The sequence below is a fragment of the Megalops cyprinoides genome, chromosome 4 (assembly GCF_013368585.1).
Source record: "Megalops cyprinoides isolate fMegCyp1 chromosome 4, fMegCyp1.pri, whole genome shotgun sequence".
Classification (NCBI taxonomy): domain Eukaryota; kingdom Metazoa; phylum Chordata; class Actinopteri; order Elopiformes; family Megalopidae; genus Megalops; species Megalops cyprinoides.
The window spans coordinates 36,622,247-36,639,822 of NC_050586.1; the positions used below are offsets into that span (position 1 = coordinate 36,622,247).

At 40.3% G+C, this 17,576-nt stretch overlaps 1 protein-coding gene across 1 annotated transcript in view; it reads right to left on the reverse strand.

Moving 5' to 3' along the window:
• Nucleotides 1–864: 864 nt before the first annotated feature.
• Nucleotides 865–17,576, reverse strand: part of setbp1 (SET binding protein 1) — a 69,760-nt gene continuing 53,048 nt past the window's right edge. Inside the window, exons 3-4 of the mRNA XM_036526405.1 lie at nucleotides 13,553–17,000; nucleotides 865–4,723 (exon numbers count right to left, since the gene is read on the reverse strand). Coding sequence (XP_036382298.1) covers nucleotides 4,197–4,723; nucleotides 13,553–17,000 — 3,975 coding nt within the window. The 3' untranslated portion in view covers nucleotides 865–4,196. The remainder of the gene's footprint in view (nucleotides 4,724–13,552; nucleotides 17,001–17,576) is intronic.

Here is a 17,576-nt window from a genome sequence, read left to right on the forward strand (position 1 = left end):
AATGGTATACTGTATGTTTTTACGTGAATTTTAATGGGCCCATTTTAATGAATTAGAATTTTGTCATCTGATAACTTAAAATAAGAAATCTTTTTTTCTCACAATTTTTTAGGAATAACGTGTAAATATATGTATGTATATATAGTTTTTATGCAACATACATTACATTAATGAATGAAAAAACAAGTCTTTTATCTTTCAATAAACTCATTTATTTTCACACAATGAATAACATGAACAAGATCAACTTTATTTTATTTTTAAGTGCTCTATACTGCTAACCAGGAAATGGCAGCAAAAAGACGAGCTTTTCTTTAAGAAAAAAGGGAAATGAACAAAAAAAAAAAAACACCTAGATCATGAGCAAACATGACCAAAAGCATGCGAGCATATACATACATGCACACATATACATAATGTATGTGTGCAAACATACATTTTAGATATATTTGTGTGTATATATGCATATGTACACACATATGTGTATATATGCCAAATATTTGCTGTTTAATATTCATACAATGTACAAAAATGCTTCATGAATTAAAAATCCATTACAAAACATATCAAACAATGTACAAGTTTTCCTCCCAATTTAATTAAAATTGAAATAACTTTCCGTTTGTCTAAAATATGTATGCATACAATCAAGTTGAACATGCAAATAAAGGAAAAAAAATCCACTCTATTAAAAAGCAGTTAAAAACACTATGTATACAAACTAAAATATGCCAACACAGTTTAGAGCTCATTTTGTGCTCTTGCAAAGTACATAATTCCATTTATTTATTTTCTCAATACTTCATTTGCACTTTATTTTTAAACAACAATATAGTTTAAAAAAACCTTTATGATTTATGCAGCCTGTGTTCATGTGAGCAGAAAGATTTTAATCAGCTTCCAGCCTTTAGTGTTTCACAGTCTGGTTAGACCTTGGTTTTGTGTAGTGCCAATTCATTCCACGATACACGGACAGATCAGTTCACATTTCAAATATGTAAAAGCAGAGTCCTTAACATCAAATTGACCTTACTTTACCATGTTTAAGTTTAAAAACCAGATGAAGAGAATACAATTCAGCTTTAGAAGGCACCGGTACATCGGCTGGTAGAGTAAAGAATGATCTGGTGTTTTAGACTTCAACAACCACTAGCTGGCTAAGAGCAATGCTTCTTGTGATCTGGCTAGTCCATTTACCATACTCTATCTGTTCCTACTTTAAGGTCCTGAAGAGCAATAAACATCAATGGTAATCATTTTATAATTTGTCTATTTTGGTTAAAAACAAAAGACATTCGGATTCAACTTTTAAACCGTATTTTGAATGGCTCAGGATTAAATACTGTTTAATGGACATAATTCTTTATTTTTGGCAATGTTTTCCAAGGGTATTCAGAACCACTCCCAAACCAAGTAGACCTGCATGCTCTGTTTCTGTACCACAGACTGAAGGGAATAGCCGCGAGCCAATGCAACTTATTTTTCTTGGCTGAGAAACGGCACAACTCGACTTCAGTCTCGACAGTACTCAGCTTTGAACAATATTTCAGGCGTGAAAGCCCTGCTTGGGCCTCACTCGGACACCTTGACGGCTGAACAGTCCCACATTTATGTTGAGCACAGCTTGCATCCATGCAGTGAGATCAGTGTACTTTTTACACTATTTACAAATGACTTTTAGTTGAATTGAACTTCAGATTAAGGCTCCACTGCAGATAGACAGAACATTCCGGTTCTTTGCAGTAACAATAGCTGCAATGATAGTCACCTTTTGCACAATTTACAAATTGTTATTAATATTAGCAATTCAAATTATAATTCATCTTATTACATTTCTTTAAGTTAAATAAGACCACTTAATCATCTTTGTCAAAGGGTGGACCCAAAACGGAAAGCTAAAATCACGGATTGACCCAACAGGTTTTGGGAAGTCTCTGTCCGCCCATCGTGTTTGCTGGTATAACCTGATGCATAGCAAACGAGGAAGTGGGAACGCCACCAAACAAACAACATATGTTCAACAACAAGCACGAGGGGAGAGCAAAGGGAGTGCTTTATTCGTATGGGGCAAGGGTGTATGCTTCCTGTCCCAGAGCACCACAGCGCACTGCTGCTTTGCACCACGTTGATTGATCCTATTACTGATTTCAATAATTTGCTTAACCAGTCCACGTAAATTCTTTTCCCAGGATTCAGAGATCCGCAGAATCCAATGCAAGCCGAGGCCTCATGGGACAGGGGTTGGTACCGATGTTCTGATGGTAACAGGAACCTGAATGTACATTCATGTTTTTGTGGTTTATGATCACATGGGACAGCTTACGGGGTGTTTTTAAATGCTTCCAAATCAAATGTTATGCATTGGGAAACAAACATAAGGCACGTGCATAACGGCTATGAGACTCAAATTCAATAGTCTCATCAATGAAGAGCTACTAGGAAATGTACTGAAAGGATTTTCAAAATGAAGAAAAATGCTAATTGATTGTTTCTTTCCATGCTCGACTCCCATCAAAACCAACAACTAAAACAAAAACTGACATGGAATGCCACATTTTCTTAAACTGACACAAGGGGTGAAGGAAGTATCAAGGATGTAGTACAAGCCAATGTTTTTTCAATGCTATTTATAGGCTAAAAGGAATATCATGTGAATACAACATAGTGCTTGATTTCCTGGTTCTTTAAGATTTTGACTATTGCCATTTTGCCCTGGTGAGCTACATCACAAGCTCATAGTGCCACATGTAAGACAATACTAACCCGAGACTGAAGATCCAAAACCCTCAGAGACACACCTATGTTTGAAACTTTGGTTTCTAGATATTAATACTTGATTTTAAAGGGTGTTTGTTCGTGTATCACGACATTGTACTACATAAGAGTGACCGGTCATCACAGGGAATCTGGTATAGAACGTAATAGGCCAGTCTTCCCTAAGAGCTCTGGCATATTTTATATTTTGATATTAGGTTATTTAGCATAAGTAACACTGTGCTTTTCATTCTTTTCAGTTTGGGTTCCGTTTAGTGTGCTTGAAAAGCAATCCAATTATCCTTACTTTCGCACTTACTGCAAACACAAAAATTACAGGTTGCAGGGAAGATTTAAGACCTATAAAATGCATTCTTAACCCCTAACGCCTGAACTGTGCATTTTGTCAATCCAATTATTCGAAGTAATGAACACGTTGGGAATGGATGTTAGTGAACAGGGAATCTGCAAATTGGTATTAGAAACTATGAAATTGCTTGCCAAAAGAAGTACGGCTTAATTAACTATATAAGTGCTGTAATTGATTAATTACTATTTTCCATGTAGGCAATATTCTTTTCCCAGTAATAAAGTAAAACTAAATTAAGAGAACTGGATACTTACTGCAATCAACAAGCCTGATACTTCCATATATGTGGCGTACCCACTTCATATACAGTGTGAATGAATGGATGAATGAATGAATGAATGAATGGATGAATGAAAGTGGATTCTTTCATCTGAAAACAAACTTGTCTCGAGTCACACCCATTTCAATTTTTGGTTAAAATAATACCCAACTTTCATTTTCCAGGGTACAACACTTCACTATTTCTCATAAGTCAGTAAGTCAAAAATACTTTCTGAAACATGTTGTACAGAGAAAAGGCATGTATTGTATGAAGAATATGTTCCTATATACAGTCAGGCCTTTTGGAAACATCCTCCAAAAAGGTCTTTATTCCAAGGTATTGCCGCCTGCCCATGCTCACAGCAATCTTGAGCAAGTGGGCAGGTTTACTGGTGTAAAATAATAACGGTCAATGCACTGAATACACTGTGCTTTGACAGGGTTAGAAATCCAAGGCAAAAGTAACCACAGTATGAGCAAATGAATCCTTTCAATACTTGCTGGTAAAGGTATGGCAGAGCCACAGTTACAAGATATTGTGAACAAAGGGAAACGGCTGATGTAAAGCAAACCTTTGAGGGACACCAGTTCCAGACAGAAAAGAGCTGCTTCTGAAGTGCGTGGTCCGGTACGTGTGTTCGACACAAAACGCCAGCTCTGCAAATATGACAAACATTCTTCGTCTGAATCCTCCAAGAATGCCCATAATAGCTGTATGACAAAAAAAAAACAACAAACAAAACAAAACAAAACAAAAAACAACAACGAAGGCCAAAGTGCAAGGAGGATTCGCGGTCGCCGAGCACACCGTTCAGTAATCGGCCAGTGAAAGGCCAGAGCTGCCAGGCTTTCTCCCCGTCGCGCCAGCCTCCTCTTTCTTGCTCCCCCGACACCTCCGCGGCCGCTTGGCCCGCACCTCCTCCGGCGACTTGTGCCAGCGCTTGCCGGCATGTGCGGGCGGCTGCTTGGGCTGCAACCGGGCCATGTGGACCACCGACTCGATGGTGTCCATGATGGAGTCGTGGTTGGAGAACTCCAGGGGCTCGGGCGCCAGGCCGGCGCGGAGGCTCCTCTTCCCAGGGAGGTCAACGCACCTCTCCAGCACGGGCATCTGGCTGGCGGGCTCCTCCTCGTCCGGGGGCAGCGGCTGCTTCCTGGGCCTCCCCCGCCTCCTCTTCACGATGTTGTTGCCGGTTTTGGCCTGCCTCTGGAGCCTCTTGACTTTCAGGATCTTGTTGACGTGATCCAGGTTCTTCTTGGTGGAGAGGATCTTGCGCACTTCGCACTGAATCTCCTCGATCTCCTTCCGCTTGAACCTCTTTTTGAGCGGATTATGTTCTGTAGGGGAAGGAGAGAGAAAAAATGTTAAATGTGCTATTGAAGCACGTTCACCTATGTAACACTCTTCTCTGGTACATAAAGTGTGTGACTGTTTATACCAAAGAGAGTGTGTTACCATGTAGCTGGTTAGGTTTCTCTTCAGTGTAATTAAGCGAAATTTATGCTTTTGAAACTGAGTTAATTAAGGCAAGATGAGACAAATGCATTTGTAATTTTAACTACTGTCTAATTGCTGTGATTGTGAAATAAATTAAAATTCACCCATATTTGTCACATCATTGCATATGAAAGAAAATAAAGTGAAAAAAAATGCAATTAGAAAACATCTTCCCAAATAAACAATCTGAAGGAAAAAAATGCAAATATCATTAATTGAAAAACAAATTTTCATTATATTTACTTCCCCTCTCAGTTCCGTCCAATACAGGCTTCTCTTTTGAAAACGCAGCTGAGACAAGCTCGTAGATCTCATTTTGCACATGGAAACACTAAGAACTATTTTGTAATGACAGGAAATCCACAGAAATGTCTCCTTCAGCCACTAAATGTGTTGTTACAGCAACTTATCTCCCTGCATCTGGGCCACAGGCAGCCAGTATTCCTCTCCCAGGCTAGAAGGCCCAGCACATGCACAGACTGATTTAGAATTATAAACTGGCTGAGCAGAGGCAAGTGCAGCCATATTGTTCCCTTCATGCCTGTGAATTTGGAGTGTGCCTTGGGCATAGAGCTAATCTCCCGTGCCCCTGTTTTCACAGAACTGGCAAGGCCTGCCAGCGGACGGAAGTCTCCTGAATGCCAAAGGTTTAAGGATGAGTGACAATTCCCTCCACTGGGGACTCGATTTTATCCAAGTAGATTAAACCAGATCTATTTTTGAGACAGACCTCCACTGCAACATTGAAATGTCAAAAAGGGAAAGCATCTTGAGAGGAATAGATATGCGCTCCCCTAACTAACACAGTGGCCTGGGCTAATACCAACAAATTTTCATGTGGGGACTAGATAACTAAGGTTATTTTCCTTACCTTGCAGTAAGCCATATTCATTTTGGAACTGAACTGCACCTCTATTTCTTTACTTGTACTTATAATTGCTTTTCTTTATGTATTGTATAAATTGACCTTTGCTTTAAAAACAACTTTGCAGAAGGTTATTAAATAAGCTCCACAAGAGAATGGCACAGCTATAGAACAGTATGTTTCACACTTCATGTCTGGATAGGCACATCTATACACGTAATTAGGGAACAAAGAAACATCCCATCTGATTAGCCTCCGTGTCCAACTCTTGCGTATGAGTGCCAGCAAATTCAAGCCATGAACTATGGGGCTGAATATACAGGTGATTAATTTACTGCCTCTCCACCTCACTTCTGAGCCCTGGAAGACAGCCCAGACCAGAGGAGAAGTCAGACTTCTGCTGGCCTTATGTCAAATAAGGTCAGACAGCCTAAAGCTCCCCAAATGTGTATCCCACCTTTAAGATCTCCTCTGGGCCTCACCTATCCTTGGAGACTCTCCCTACTCACCGCATGGCACACCATCTGGGCAATGTTCCCAGAAAACAAACAAAACTATTATTATAGAGGATTTAATGGGCAAACATTTGACTGAAAAAACAGGCAACAGACAAAGCAAGCCACAGATTACAGGCTTTAAGATGTTGCGCATTGAAAAGGCGTTGTAATAGGAATGGATGCTTCAGGAGGCTCCACTTTCCAAAAGTTTCACTCCCTGGCTTGTGAGGAGGGTAAAAGGAAAGGTTCTCCCCCTAAACTTGCAACAGATTTCAAGGTGTTCATAAAAGACAGTTACATTGTAAACTTACATGGTGAGCAAAGTAAAGAAAAAAATACACACAAATAAGAGCTGTTAAGATCAATGATTCCCTGTCAGTGAGGTGATCAGTAAGACATTACGTTCAGAGTGTGGAATGGGAATCCACCACAGAGCAGTGACAAGAACTGTATTTAAAATGTAACGTAAACTTGCACAGAGAAGACAGCAGTATCTGTTTCCTGACTCTATGCCTTGTGCAAGTCATGGGAAATTGCTCCCGGGCCATAGCAAATCCATGCCAGACACTCTTAAAATGATCATAAATACACACAGCTACTGCTAAGAAGTGTTTCTGACAGGTTAAATGTGTGCTTATTTTGATAGTAACATAGCTACAGAGCATGAAGTTAATTCTAATCTTTACTAAGTGTGTGTCACATAAAGCTCCTGACCCAGTACTTCTTCAAACCATAAAATAATGCAATGTAATTATAGAACAATAACATCCTCCTCCATTTTCTGCTCAGATTAGGAAAAAAAAAACTTGTATCAGTAAAACCTTCCTCTACATTCTCAGCGCTATTCCTTCGAGGACATATATTGATTGATTTCACACTAAATCACATAAATAATTCTTTCTATACATCTCATTTCAGACTGCCAATACCCTCAAGGAAAATTATACGCTCTATCCTTTTTTAATCTACAAGAAAATGAAAAAAAAAATGACAAGAAAAATGACATGGCTGTCAAAAACCATGCTCTGGCACTTGCTAGGAGTTAGAGATGACCGTGTCTACAGAATCCAATATGTGCAGAGCATCCACAGAAGACTGAGTCACTCATATCATTCACCAAAGGTGCATGAGGAGATAAAAATGACAACACTTCAAAATGTCACAAGAACAGTTATCCATGCAGATAGAGTTGTTTAATGATTTGTGAAATACGTCTTTGTAATGTTCACTAATCCTGCTCCAGAGTGCACAACTCATATATTTTTTTAAGTAAACTGAGAGAAAAAAGACACATTTATGCCAGTTGTACTGGTCAATGAATTACCAAAGCAAATTTTAAGTCAAAAACTGAAAAAAAAGAACCACATCCAGGCTTCTACATTTCCCCACACACATAATGGTCACCTATATTGACAGTTTAGAGATTTGAACGTTACGTTCCCAGCTGGAACTAACCCTCACACATCCTCTTACTCCTCTCAAACCACTCTGTTTACAGTCACCCATACTCCAACACAATTCATGCAGAATTGAGCTACGAGCAAGAGCATAGGGCATCTATAACTAAATCAGAAAAACGCATGTGACTGAATTCCTCATTTGGATTTAATTGAGTAATCTAGGAGGGAAAAAAAAACCTTTTCTCTGATCCTCAGGCAGGCTACACTGGTGCCCACAAATCATCTGAAAGAGACAAGCCTTTTCAAAGGGACCGTCACAAGCCATTTATCCCCTGAAATCTCTACCTGCATCCTGCACACCGTGTTTTCATTAGGGACACCGATTTATGGACTCGCCGCAGCACTGTCCCTCCAGTCCCCCCCCCACATGCGGAGACCTACTTCCCGTTGTCATAGAAACCAAAGCCAAAGAGTTCAAGGTTAAAATATTCCCCAAGCAAATCCAGCGTCAGATCACAGATTTCAGCTGTGGGTTTTTATTGACTTGTGAAGGATCCGCGAAAGGTCAGAGGCAAGCATTTAACGGCACGGCGATTTCAGATCCAGACACTGATTTCTGTTTCACAGCGGTTTTTATCAGATGTTTGGAGACACTGCTGGTCAATTACCGACCTTTGGAGAGCAGCAAGGATAAACAAAGTTGGTGCCAAGGCTCAACAGCGTTCACCCCCCTTGGGACAGAGAACAAGGCAGTCTCCTCATAATATGAGGGACAGAACAGAAGATTTCATAAGATAATTGGTTATCTTGTTTCCAGGGTCAAATGTCTATCAGTAAATACACAGGCTCTTTCACATAAGTGCCTAGAATAGAAGAGATGTAGAAATGGATACAGAAATGGGCTTCTTAAAAAATTTTAGAAAAAAAAAACACCTTAAAAATAGTTTTATTTCAAGAACATCCATGGGCGTAATGTAATTCATGCAATGAGACCACGGTTCCATTAAGACAGCACATAATTTTATGAACAAACATCAAAATAAGAAAACATCCATCACAATGAATAATTTGCATCATAATTTCATGTAGCAAGCATGTTACATATAACACTACAGTGAAAGCCAAGGATAATGCAACCTCCTCATCCCTCACTAAATTAAATCTGATAAAGAGGGAGTTCCTGCCTGAATAAAACTTCTTTCAAGAAATACATGCAATGTGTTTTTCACAAACAACACCAAATGTTAGAAATTTTTTTGAAAATGAAGCATTTTAAATTAGGGATGCAACGAATTGACATAGTCGACTAAAATCAATGACCAAATTAGTTGCCAACAAATTTAATTGTTGATTAGTTGGTGACGTCATCATGTGTTTTTCATGCTGACTCGGAATGCTCAGACATGTAGCCTAGGCTACGTTGCTTTACAACGTACAATAGAGAACAATAGAGATGGCAAAACCTTCATAACCAAAGACCTCAAAATTGTGGCAGCATTTCACTCTTAACCCTTTCGCACGTAACTTATTTTTTATGCTATGTAGCGTGTGTGTTATGTTACATGGTTTGTTAAGTTTTCATTAGCGTTATTAAGCTTCTCATAGTTTTCATTTAGCATTTGCTATATTTTTTAATGTTAAATTGCCGTTTCCTCAAAACTAAAATTAGCTAGAATTTTTCCAATCTAGTTTTCTAATCGCACCAGTTTTAGCATACACGCTAAACGGCTAATCATACCGGTGTGACCGTACATGCAAAAAGGTTAACTCTGTCAAGAAGGTTGTGAACTGCAACATTTGCAAACCTGAACTTGCCTGGCATGGGAGCACATCAGTTATGCTCGAGCATCTGAAGAGGTGGCATGTTGGCTCTCTGGATGATGAAGACTCGTCTCGTTAAGTTAGTTAGCTAGCTAGCATAGCCAATGTTAATGGTTAGTAACCATTCATTAAAAGATGTATTTTTGAATGAAGTTCTCATCTTTATTGTCTTTATTGTTAGTTAGCATACACCTAAAACCTCAAGCTAAATTTAAAAGCTGATAAATAAGCCAGAGTAATTGTGCAATTCATAATCCGAATAGTCGATTATTCGATTCAATAATTGATAGATTATACATCTATCAAAATAATTGTTAGTTGCAGCCCTATTTTAAATACAGTAGAACACAGAGTATTTCTACTGAGTACTGAGTATTTTGAGCCTAATATAGTGTCTAATATAGAGTCTGTCTATGAATGTTGTAGCTATAGAGGATGAATTAAATTATACGTTTTTGTTCAAAATGATGAAATTATAAATGAAGTTATGAGATTTTGAGTTAAGTATGTATTCCCATGAAAGTTTGCCCATCAAGGTGATGCCAGTCAGGTTGGAGGGATGTACTGGAAGGCGGAAATTTTTGACATTTCACTTGCAAGAGAAAATGCTGTACAGTACAGAGAAATATGCCACAAGAAAAAAACTGCAAGGTAGGAAAAGTGAATCCAATACTGGGGAGAAAGTAGAGGAACATCTCACGGTGTTAACCTCATGAACAGAGACATCGCTGTGACACTGAGAGCCTGTCAAACCTTTTAATGCTTAAGAGAAAGAATAAGGGGTTATGCGCAAAAGAGATTCCAAGAGTCATGAAGGGGACCTGAGGGAAGTTACAGGGAGGACACTAGGTCATAGACTACCAGATTTTTTGTTGAATCCTGTCAAGCGGGAGACAGATGAGCTGGGGCTCAGATGTGGCTCCAATGCCTGTGATTGGGCTTATAGTTCTGTACATTAGGACAGACCTTAAACTAAGTAGCATTACTGAGGTCTGATACAAAAGGCTGATCTACCAAACAGTCAGATACCAAAGGTCTAATAAATTATCAGGAAAAGAGAGGGATCTTATTATACATCTAGGCAACTTGTTTTCATTTTTGGTGATGTTAATACGCTGGTCTTTTCCCAGGCCTACTGGCTGAGACAAGTGGAAAAACAAGAATAAAGGCTACTGCATGGCTAGTGCATGTGCACTGAATGAACAGCCACATCAGGATAAAGAGGTAACACTAGCTTGCTCACATTTTGTGTACACCAAGCAGCCCTGAGAAATGGCTGTATTGAGCTTGTGGTAAAAGACAGATCTTTCAGCACACTTAAATAGATCTACTTGAGTATGGCAACTAAGACCCAGAAATACGTTCGGTTTAAGGAACACCATCTTTAAGAATTGTGAGGGCTTTGGATTCACTAAAGGGATTTACAATCCATCTCAAAATTTCAGAGAAGAGCGAGAGAGCCTGAGATTCAAATGGATCCTTGTCCAGAATACAGCCTCAATGCCCCCATGTAACCATGCATACATATATATACTATGAATGTCTTTACTTTATAATCTCAAGACAAACAAAAATAGATTGAATCATGCAACTTTCTTATCTTTAGTGTCAGGAACAAAACAAGATAATATGGGGCAACAGCATTCCAGGGAACCAAAACAGATAATGATTCTCAGACAATTTTCTGCGCTAGTGCATGAACCTCACACTGGGTATACCACCAGCATTTCAATCAATACCACATGTCCATTATATACGATGTACAGGGCAGGATTCAAGTTTGGATCCCATCAAAGAGTGATACAACTGACCTCATGAAAACATTTAACCTCCCACTCAACCACAAAACTCTGGTGCAGGTATCAACTTAACTTTCTCTGGCTGACAAGCTAATCGATTGCTCTTGTGTTCTGGGAGTTTGTCTGGATTCTATCACTGAGACTGGGGCTGTTCTGAATTGTGATGGTGTAGGCTAGCTTTGCACACTTGAATAACAGCTCAAATATATGGTCTTCACCCTGAAACAAGCACAATTGTCTACATATGTATGCTGTTTTAGTTTGGGATGTAATCTATGTTCTGAGTTAAAACAAATGTTTCACTCAACCTAAAAAAAAAGAATTTGATTATGCCTGTTCATGCAATTAATGTAATACTGATGCAATAGTTTGTTTTGCCATAATTCATACCTATTTCTCTATGTCAGGATGATAGATCAGGGCCAACTGCATTGCCAGTTTCAACATGATATGCCATCCTTCTTTCATGTTTTTTTTAAAACAGGTAGAATAGGGTGATATATGAGAAACACCATGCAAATTGAAATTTCTTAAAAATTTGACTTAACATGAAATGTAAATGTAGTATTATTACATGTGATAAATCATCCTGAAATTGCCACTAGGGGACACCATAAAATGTGATTATTGATCTAAAAAAAAATTCAAAATAAAATTAAATCAAGAAGATATACCCCACAGCATAAGAGCATTATTAAGCTTGCACCTCTTTAACTGATCTTCATCTGATCTTCATATCTATCAACACCAGCATTGATGCTATAAATAGTTCTTCATGACTATTTATCTGCAAACACTCTTGGATCTTCCACAGTCCTAGTAAATATTCTCATGACATTGCATATATACATTCTTATTTGCAGAAAAGAAATGGAACTGTAGATCCAAATACCATCCTCAAGTATCCTCAGCACTGTGGCAGGCAGTATTTTTTTTTACTAATAAGTAAGGACTATTAGCATACAGAGAGGGACATGTATAGACACAAACGCATATTTAAAAAATATTGAATATGTGAATATTCAATAACATTCTTTCTCCCCATACACAAATAAGTCCATATATAGTCCCTATAAATAAATAGACTAGAAAAAGTCTGATACCTTATGCTTCACACCATCTACTGCCACTGTTTTGCATAACTGTTTAAGTTTCACAACACATATCAGCTAGAATCTCCAAACACAAACAGGCCCTCATGAGGAAATCCTCTTGTAGCTTATTTAACATTCCTGACAACTAACATGCATTCCATTAAAAACAAACAACCTCTTTATAGTAGGTATACAATAGTATACCAGTACTTATACTGCAGCCCACTCTAAACATTTGCTAAGGATAAATTAAATACTGAAATTAATTAATTTTTAGGCTGTTCTTTGAAAATTCTTTTATTTTCTAAAATACTGTTGCATTTTTAATACACTTGAAATACAGTAGTTCCTTGTGACGTGAGTATTGTGGACCTATGGTTTTAAATTTTAATTCTGCTGAAACTATATGACCTTGATTTATGTAAATGAACACATAAAAAATTGCTATCCAGCTGCATTGGGAATTACATGCTTTTTATGGACATGATAAACACATGATACTGTGGAAAAAAGAAAGCCTTTTCCATGCAAACTGTCTTGCAAAATAACTCAAACAAACTTACATCCATGTGTAAACAGTTAAACAGAATATAAAATCTGTATTTTAAGTGTTAGTGTGCATTTTAATTGTGACAAGCATGATCTGTCAAGCATGTCAGTAAGTCATAGAGGTGGTTGGGAGGGGGGGTTAGGCAGAATATGAGTCACCCCCCCTTCCCCTAGGGAGTGGGAATGTAATCTATCTAAGCCCAGGGCTTCCAATTCCCCTTCAGTGGAGTAGGCTGGATTCATTAAACTCCTGGCTGCTATCCAGCTCTTTTAACACAAGGAGAGGTTTTTTTATTGCATGTCTGTAGAAAATAAATCAAAATGTGTGAATAATATATCTCCAAGAAGACCATTGGCAGGCAAGGGGAAAATGGGAGGAGAGAGAAAATACGTGAATTATAGTTGTCTTCATCCATGCATTACATTTTCTTTGCCAGATGTACTGAATACAAAATGCTGAATGCATTACATGTGCACACATTCACTCCAACTTTGTACTTGTAATGTCTGGAAAAATACAAAATGTGTTATTCTGTACAGCCACCTTTATTTTCTACACAGATGTACTTCTAAACCATAGGGCTGCCTTTTAATAAATGAATTTTCAATTAATTTAGGACTTCATCAAGCTTTAAAACTCCTACCTGCTAATGAAGGACTTGGGCAATGGAACATCTGCTGCGCCTTCTCCCTCCTGACATTTTTGAATGGCACAACGTTTTGTTCCCTGTACATCCCAAAGCTCTCCAAGCTCCGCCTTCTGCCACGGATGCCAGGTTCCTCCTCCCGAGAAGGCTGTACCCCTCCGAACAGGTCCGAGGACAGCTCATGCCTGGACCGCAAGCTTTCTGAGTGCCGGCGGGTGCAGGCGGTGTGGAGGTCACCCATGGTTTCTCCTAGCTCACGAGAGCGCTTGCACTGCTGAGAGTCAGACAGGGACAAAGTGGAAAGGGTGTCCACTTCAAAGATGTTCCTTGAGCTTCTTGACAGAGTGTCTGTGCTTTGCTGGTTCCGCTGCTTATCTTTCAGCTTAGTCAAGGAGGTTTCTTTGTCTGCCATCTCCTGCCTCTCACTTAGGAGGCTTAGGAAACCAGGTTTCTTTGCGCCACTGAAAAGCCCTCCCAAGTCTTCCCTCTGGGAGCCAGACAGCTGATCCTCCTTGTGTTTGTGCTTGTGCTTGTGTTTGCGTTTGTGAAGCCGAACACTTGGTAAGCTGCTGCTGCCACCTTTGAGGGCAACTAACGTAGGCTGGGCATTATCAATTCCAGCAGAGGCTATCTGGTGGGAACCGTGTTTGGTTTTGTGTTTGGCGGCAGCAGTCAACTTGACGTGTGCACCTGAATGGAACTGGGGTGGTGGGACTGCTGGCCTCATGAAGGGTGAACTTGTTGACCCGAGGGTGTGGGATAAGTACAAAGGAGCTGGATACTGACCATAATAGCCCAAGTTCATCATACTGGTGGCAATAGGCATCGATGTATAAGGCATTGCGTATGGTGCATAGTAATTGCCGCTGGGAATCGGGTAGCCGAACCCTTGGATGAAAGGCATCTTCGTCATTGGCTCATTGGCTTTAGCCGGCCTACCACGCCTCCTCTTTGACTTGATTTCCGAATTCCTGCGCAGATAGTGCAGAGGGTCATAAGGGAAGTACGGCATTGGATAGTAGTGGTCAAAGTTGATTCGGAAGATGCTTGGATATGAATTCTCGTGGTAGAAGTTGTAGCTGCGATGGGAGACTCGGAAGACCTGGAACTTGCCAATAAGCTCATCAAGGTCAGCAAGAAATTGAATGTCATCTCGGCTCTGAAGACCCTTGCGCTTTCGGCGATGCTTCTGCTTCTTCAAGCTCTCCTGGGCAAGGAAATTTTCTACAGCCACTGCAGTGACATGCTTCGGACAGTGCCCTCTCGTGGCTTTGCTGGAAGCCTCTAACGCAGCGACTTCAGAAGCATCAAGGCTGCAGAAGTCAAAGGAATACCTCCTGCGGGATGCTGGGCCTTTTTCAGCCTGGTCAGATGTGCTGTTGTTGTCAGTGCCGATTCCGCTATCGCTTGGGATGGTCTCCTCGCTGTGGGACTCACTGACAGGAGACAAGGTGACCTCTTTCAGAGAAGCCACCTCGGAGAGATGAGAAGGTGAGTTAGCCATTAGTCGAGGGGGGGAGAGCTTCCAGCTGCTGCCATGCAAGCCCTTGGGTGCTTTTGTGGGCAATGCACTGATTGGTTGCAGATTTGGCATGGTCTTCAGGTCCTGCAGGCTGGTATCCGTGGTGGCAGGGCATAGTATCCCACCAGCCCCAGCAGCTTGGGCAGAGAGTGGCTGCATAGCCCTGGGAGAAGGCATCCCGGCTGTGGGTGGTGGATTAGAAGGCACTACTAGGTTCTCATACTGGCTAGAAACAGGCACAGGGTGCTTATCACTGGCTTTGTGCTCATCTTGTTGGACCTTCGTATCAGCCCTTGGCTTCCTACCCCTCTTCTTGCCGATGTATATAGTACCACGCTTACTTACATTAATCTGCTTGCCTAGGCGAGCCTCAATTGTTGATGCCATCGTCGACACTGCATTTGACACAGGTGCCATGGACTTCAGAGCTAGATTGCTTTTGTTAGAACATGACAAAATTTCATTCAAGATGTTCTGCATCTTAACCAATTTCATTTTGTTAACTGTCTGAATGGTCTTCTTGTCAAGGACACCAATGTATCCAGCCTTTTTATTGAGTTTCAATTGTTTAGTTGGGGTTGCATTGACTGTAGTCATTTGCACCAGTTTTGCTAAATTACGCCTCTTCCTCCGTTTCTTCACAGTGCCAGGTGAATCTCTGGCTATTGGGCTTACAGGACTGGTAGATGTTCCCTCATGAATGGTTTCAACTGTAAGCAAAGGCTGTTTTTTCGGTCGTCCACGTTTCTTTTTAACAGGGGTGATGACTGTCAAGCTGTCGGTGTTTGTGTAGAGCGGGCTAGAGGGAGTGATGGGGTAAGCTGAGGGAGGCTCTGTCACAGTTGATGTTAGACCACTGCTGTCTTTTTGGTGACCAGAGTTCTTCGTCTTCAGATATGACCACCTCTCTTTAATCTTCTGCTGTTTTACATCGTTTTGCTTGTTTGGATCGATTCTGGGCCTCCCCACTGGGTTCTTTCTCAGTCTGCTCTGACATATCTCAGCAAGGTCAGGTGCAGTCACTGTAGTCTCTTCCTCTGCCTCTTGCTCTCTCTCCACCACTAGTTTTGCAGTCCTCGACTCCAGTTTGCTGGGGGCTTTGGGCTCTGTAAAACCTCTGTCAATCTTTTTGGTGATTTCAGAGGCCTGACTCTCCTCTGTTAAATCCTCCGAAGGGATTTGGTCTTTCAGTGATCGTCGATAACGCCGCTTCCTCCCAGGATACCCTTTGGACTCATCTATCTGCAGAGGAACAGATACTGCTGGAATCTCGCTCTCCTCCATGGCGTCCTTCCCAGCACTCTCAGTGTCTCCATCAGTTGGTTCTACCATAGTCTCAGGTTCATGTGTTTGATTCTCTTTAGCACTGTCTTGCATTTTAGATTCAAAGTCCTTTTCTGCCTTTTTGCCCCACTGGTGATCTGAGCTGTGGGATATCAGATTCCTCATTGAGTCTTTTCGGCCATACTTCCTCTTGATGTTCCCAAATACTTGCTCAGCAACTTCCTGTAAACATCTCTCTTTGCTCAAAGTCGTAAGCATCATCTGGCAACTATCTGGTTGTGTAGTCAGTGGTACATTAGCTGCAGAAGATGATTGTATTAGGGAGCCAGTCATTTGGCTGGACATACCAGAGGCAAAATGACATAGAGATGTGCTCTCTGGGACCTTTTTCAGTTGCGTTTTGGTAATGGCGCTCGTTGAATCTGGCAGAGAACTCTTACTGATGCCTGTTGGATCTCTTTTAGATTCAGAATCCGTCAGAATTCCTTGGGATGAGGACCCCCCAACTGTTGGCTTTGTCCAATCCAGTTGGTGCTTGAGAGTGCTTTTAGGTTGGTGCTTTGGTTTCATGGATTCTCCCAGGAAGTTCACCGGATCACTTTCATCTTGTTCAGCAGACTTGAAGGGTTTCTCATAGGTCTAAAGCAAAAAGAAAAAAAAAAAAACAAAAAACAAAAATTTAGAAACATGCAACATAACGCCATGTATCTACAATTTTGCAATCTGGAAAGAGATCCAACAATAAATTTATGAGCTTCAACAAATTAAATATTTGAATAATTTCATTAACTGAAACAAAACAAAGAAACCTCTGTACTTGAATTTGGATGGACAATTTTGTGCTAATGGAGTATGCTAATACACAGATAGACTATGTTGTTTCTATCATGAGTTTCCCATATGTCAAAAACAGGGCCAATCTTACAGCAATATTACCAGAGCTGCAACAATCACTTTGTACTGCACAAGAAAAGTGCAGTAAGAAAAGAACTTTTCATTTTCAAAATTTTGTACTAAATAACACTGCCTTAAATGTGTGATCATGCCCATTTAGCAAATGGTAAAACTCAAATCACAATGGGTGTCAGTTGTGACAACACTTTCACTACAACAATTTACCATTAAGTTTTTAACAGCTACCTCTCCCTCATACCATATGAATTCTCATGCTAGAACCTGCAAGCTGCAGTCTCCATCACACTGATAAAACTAATG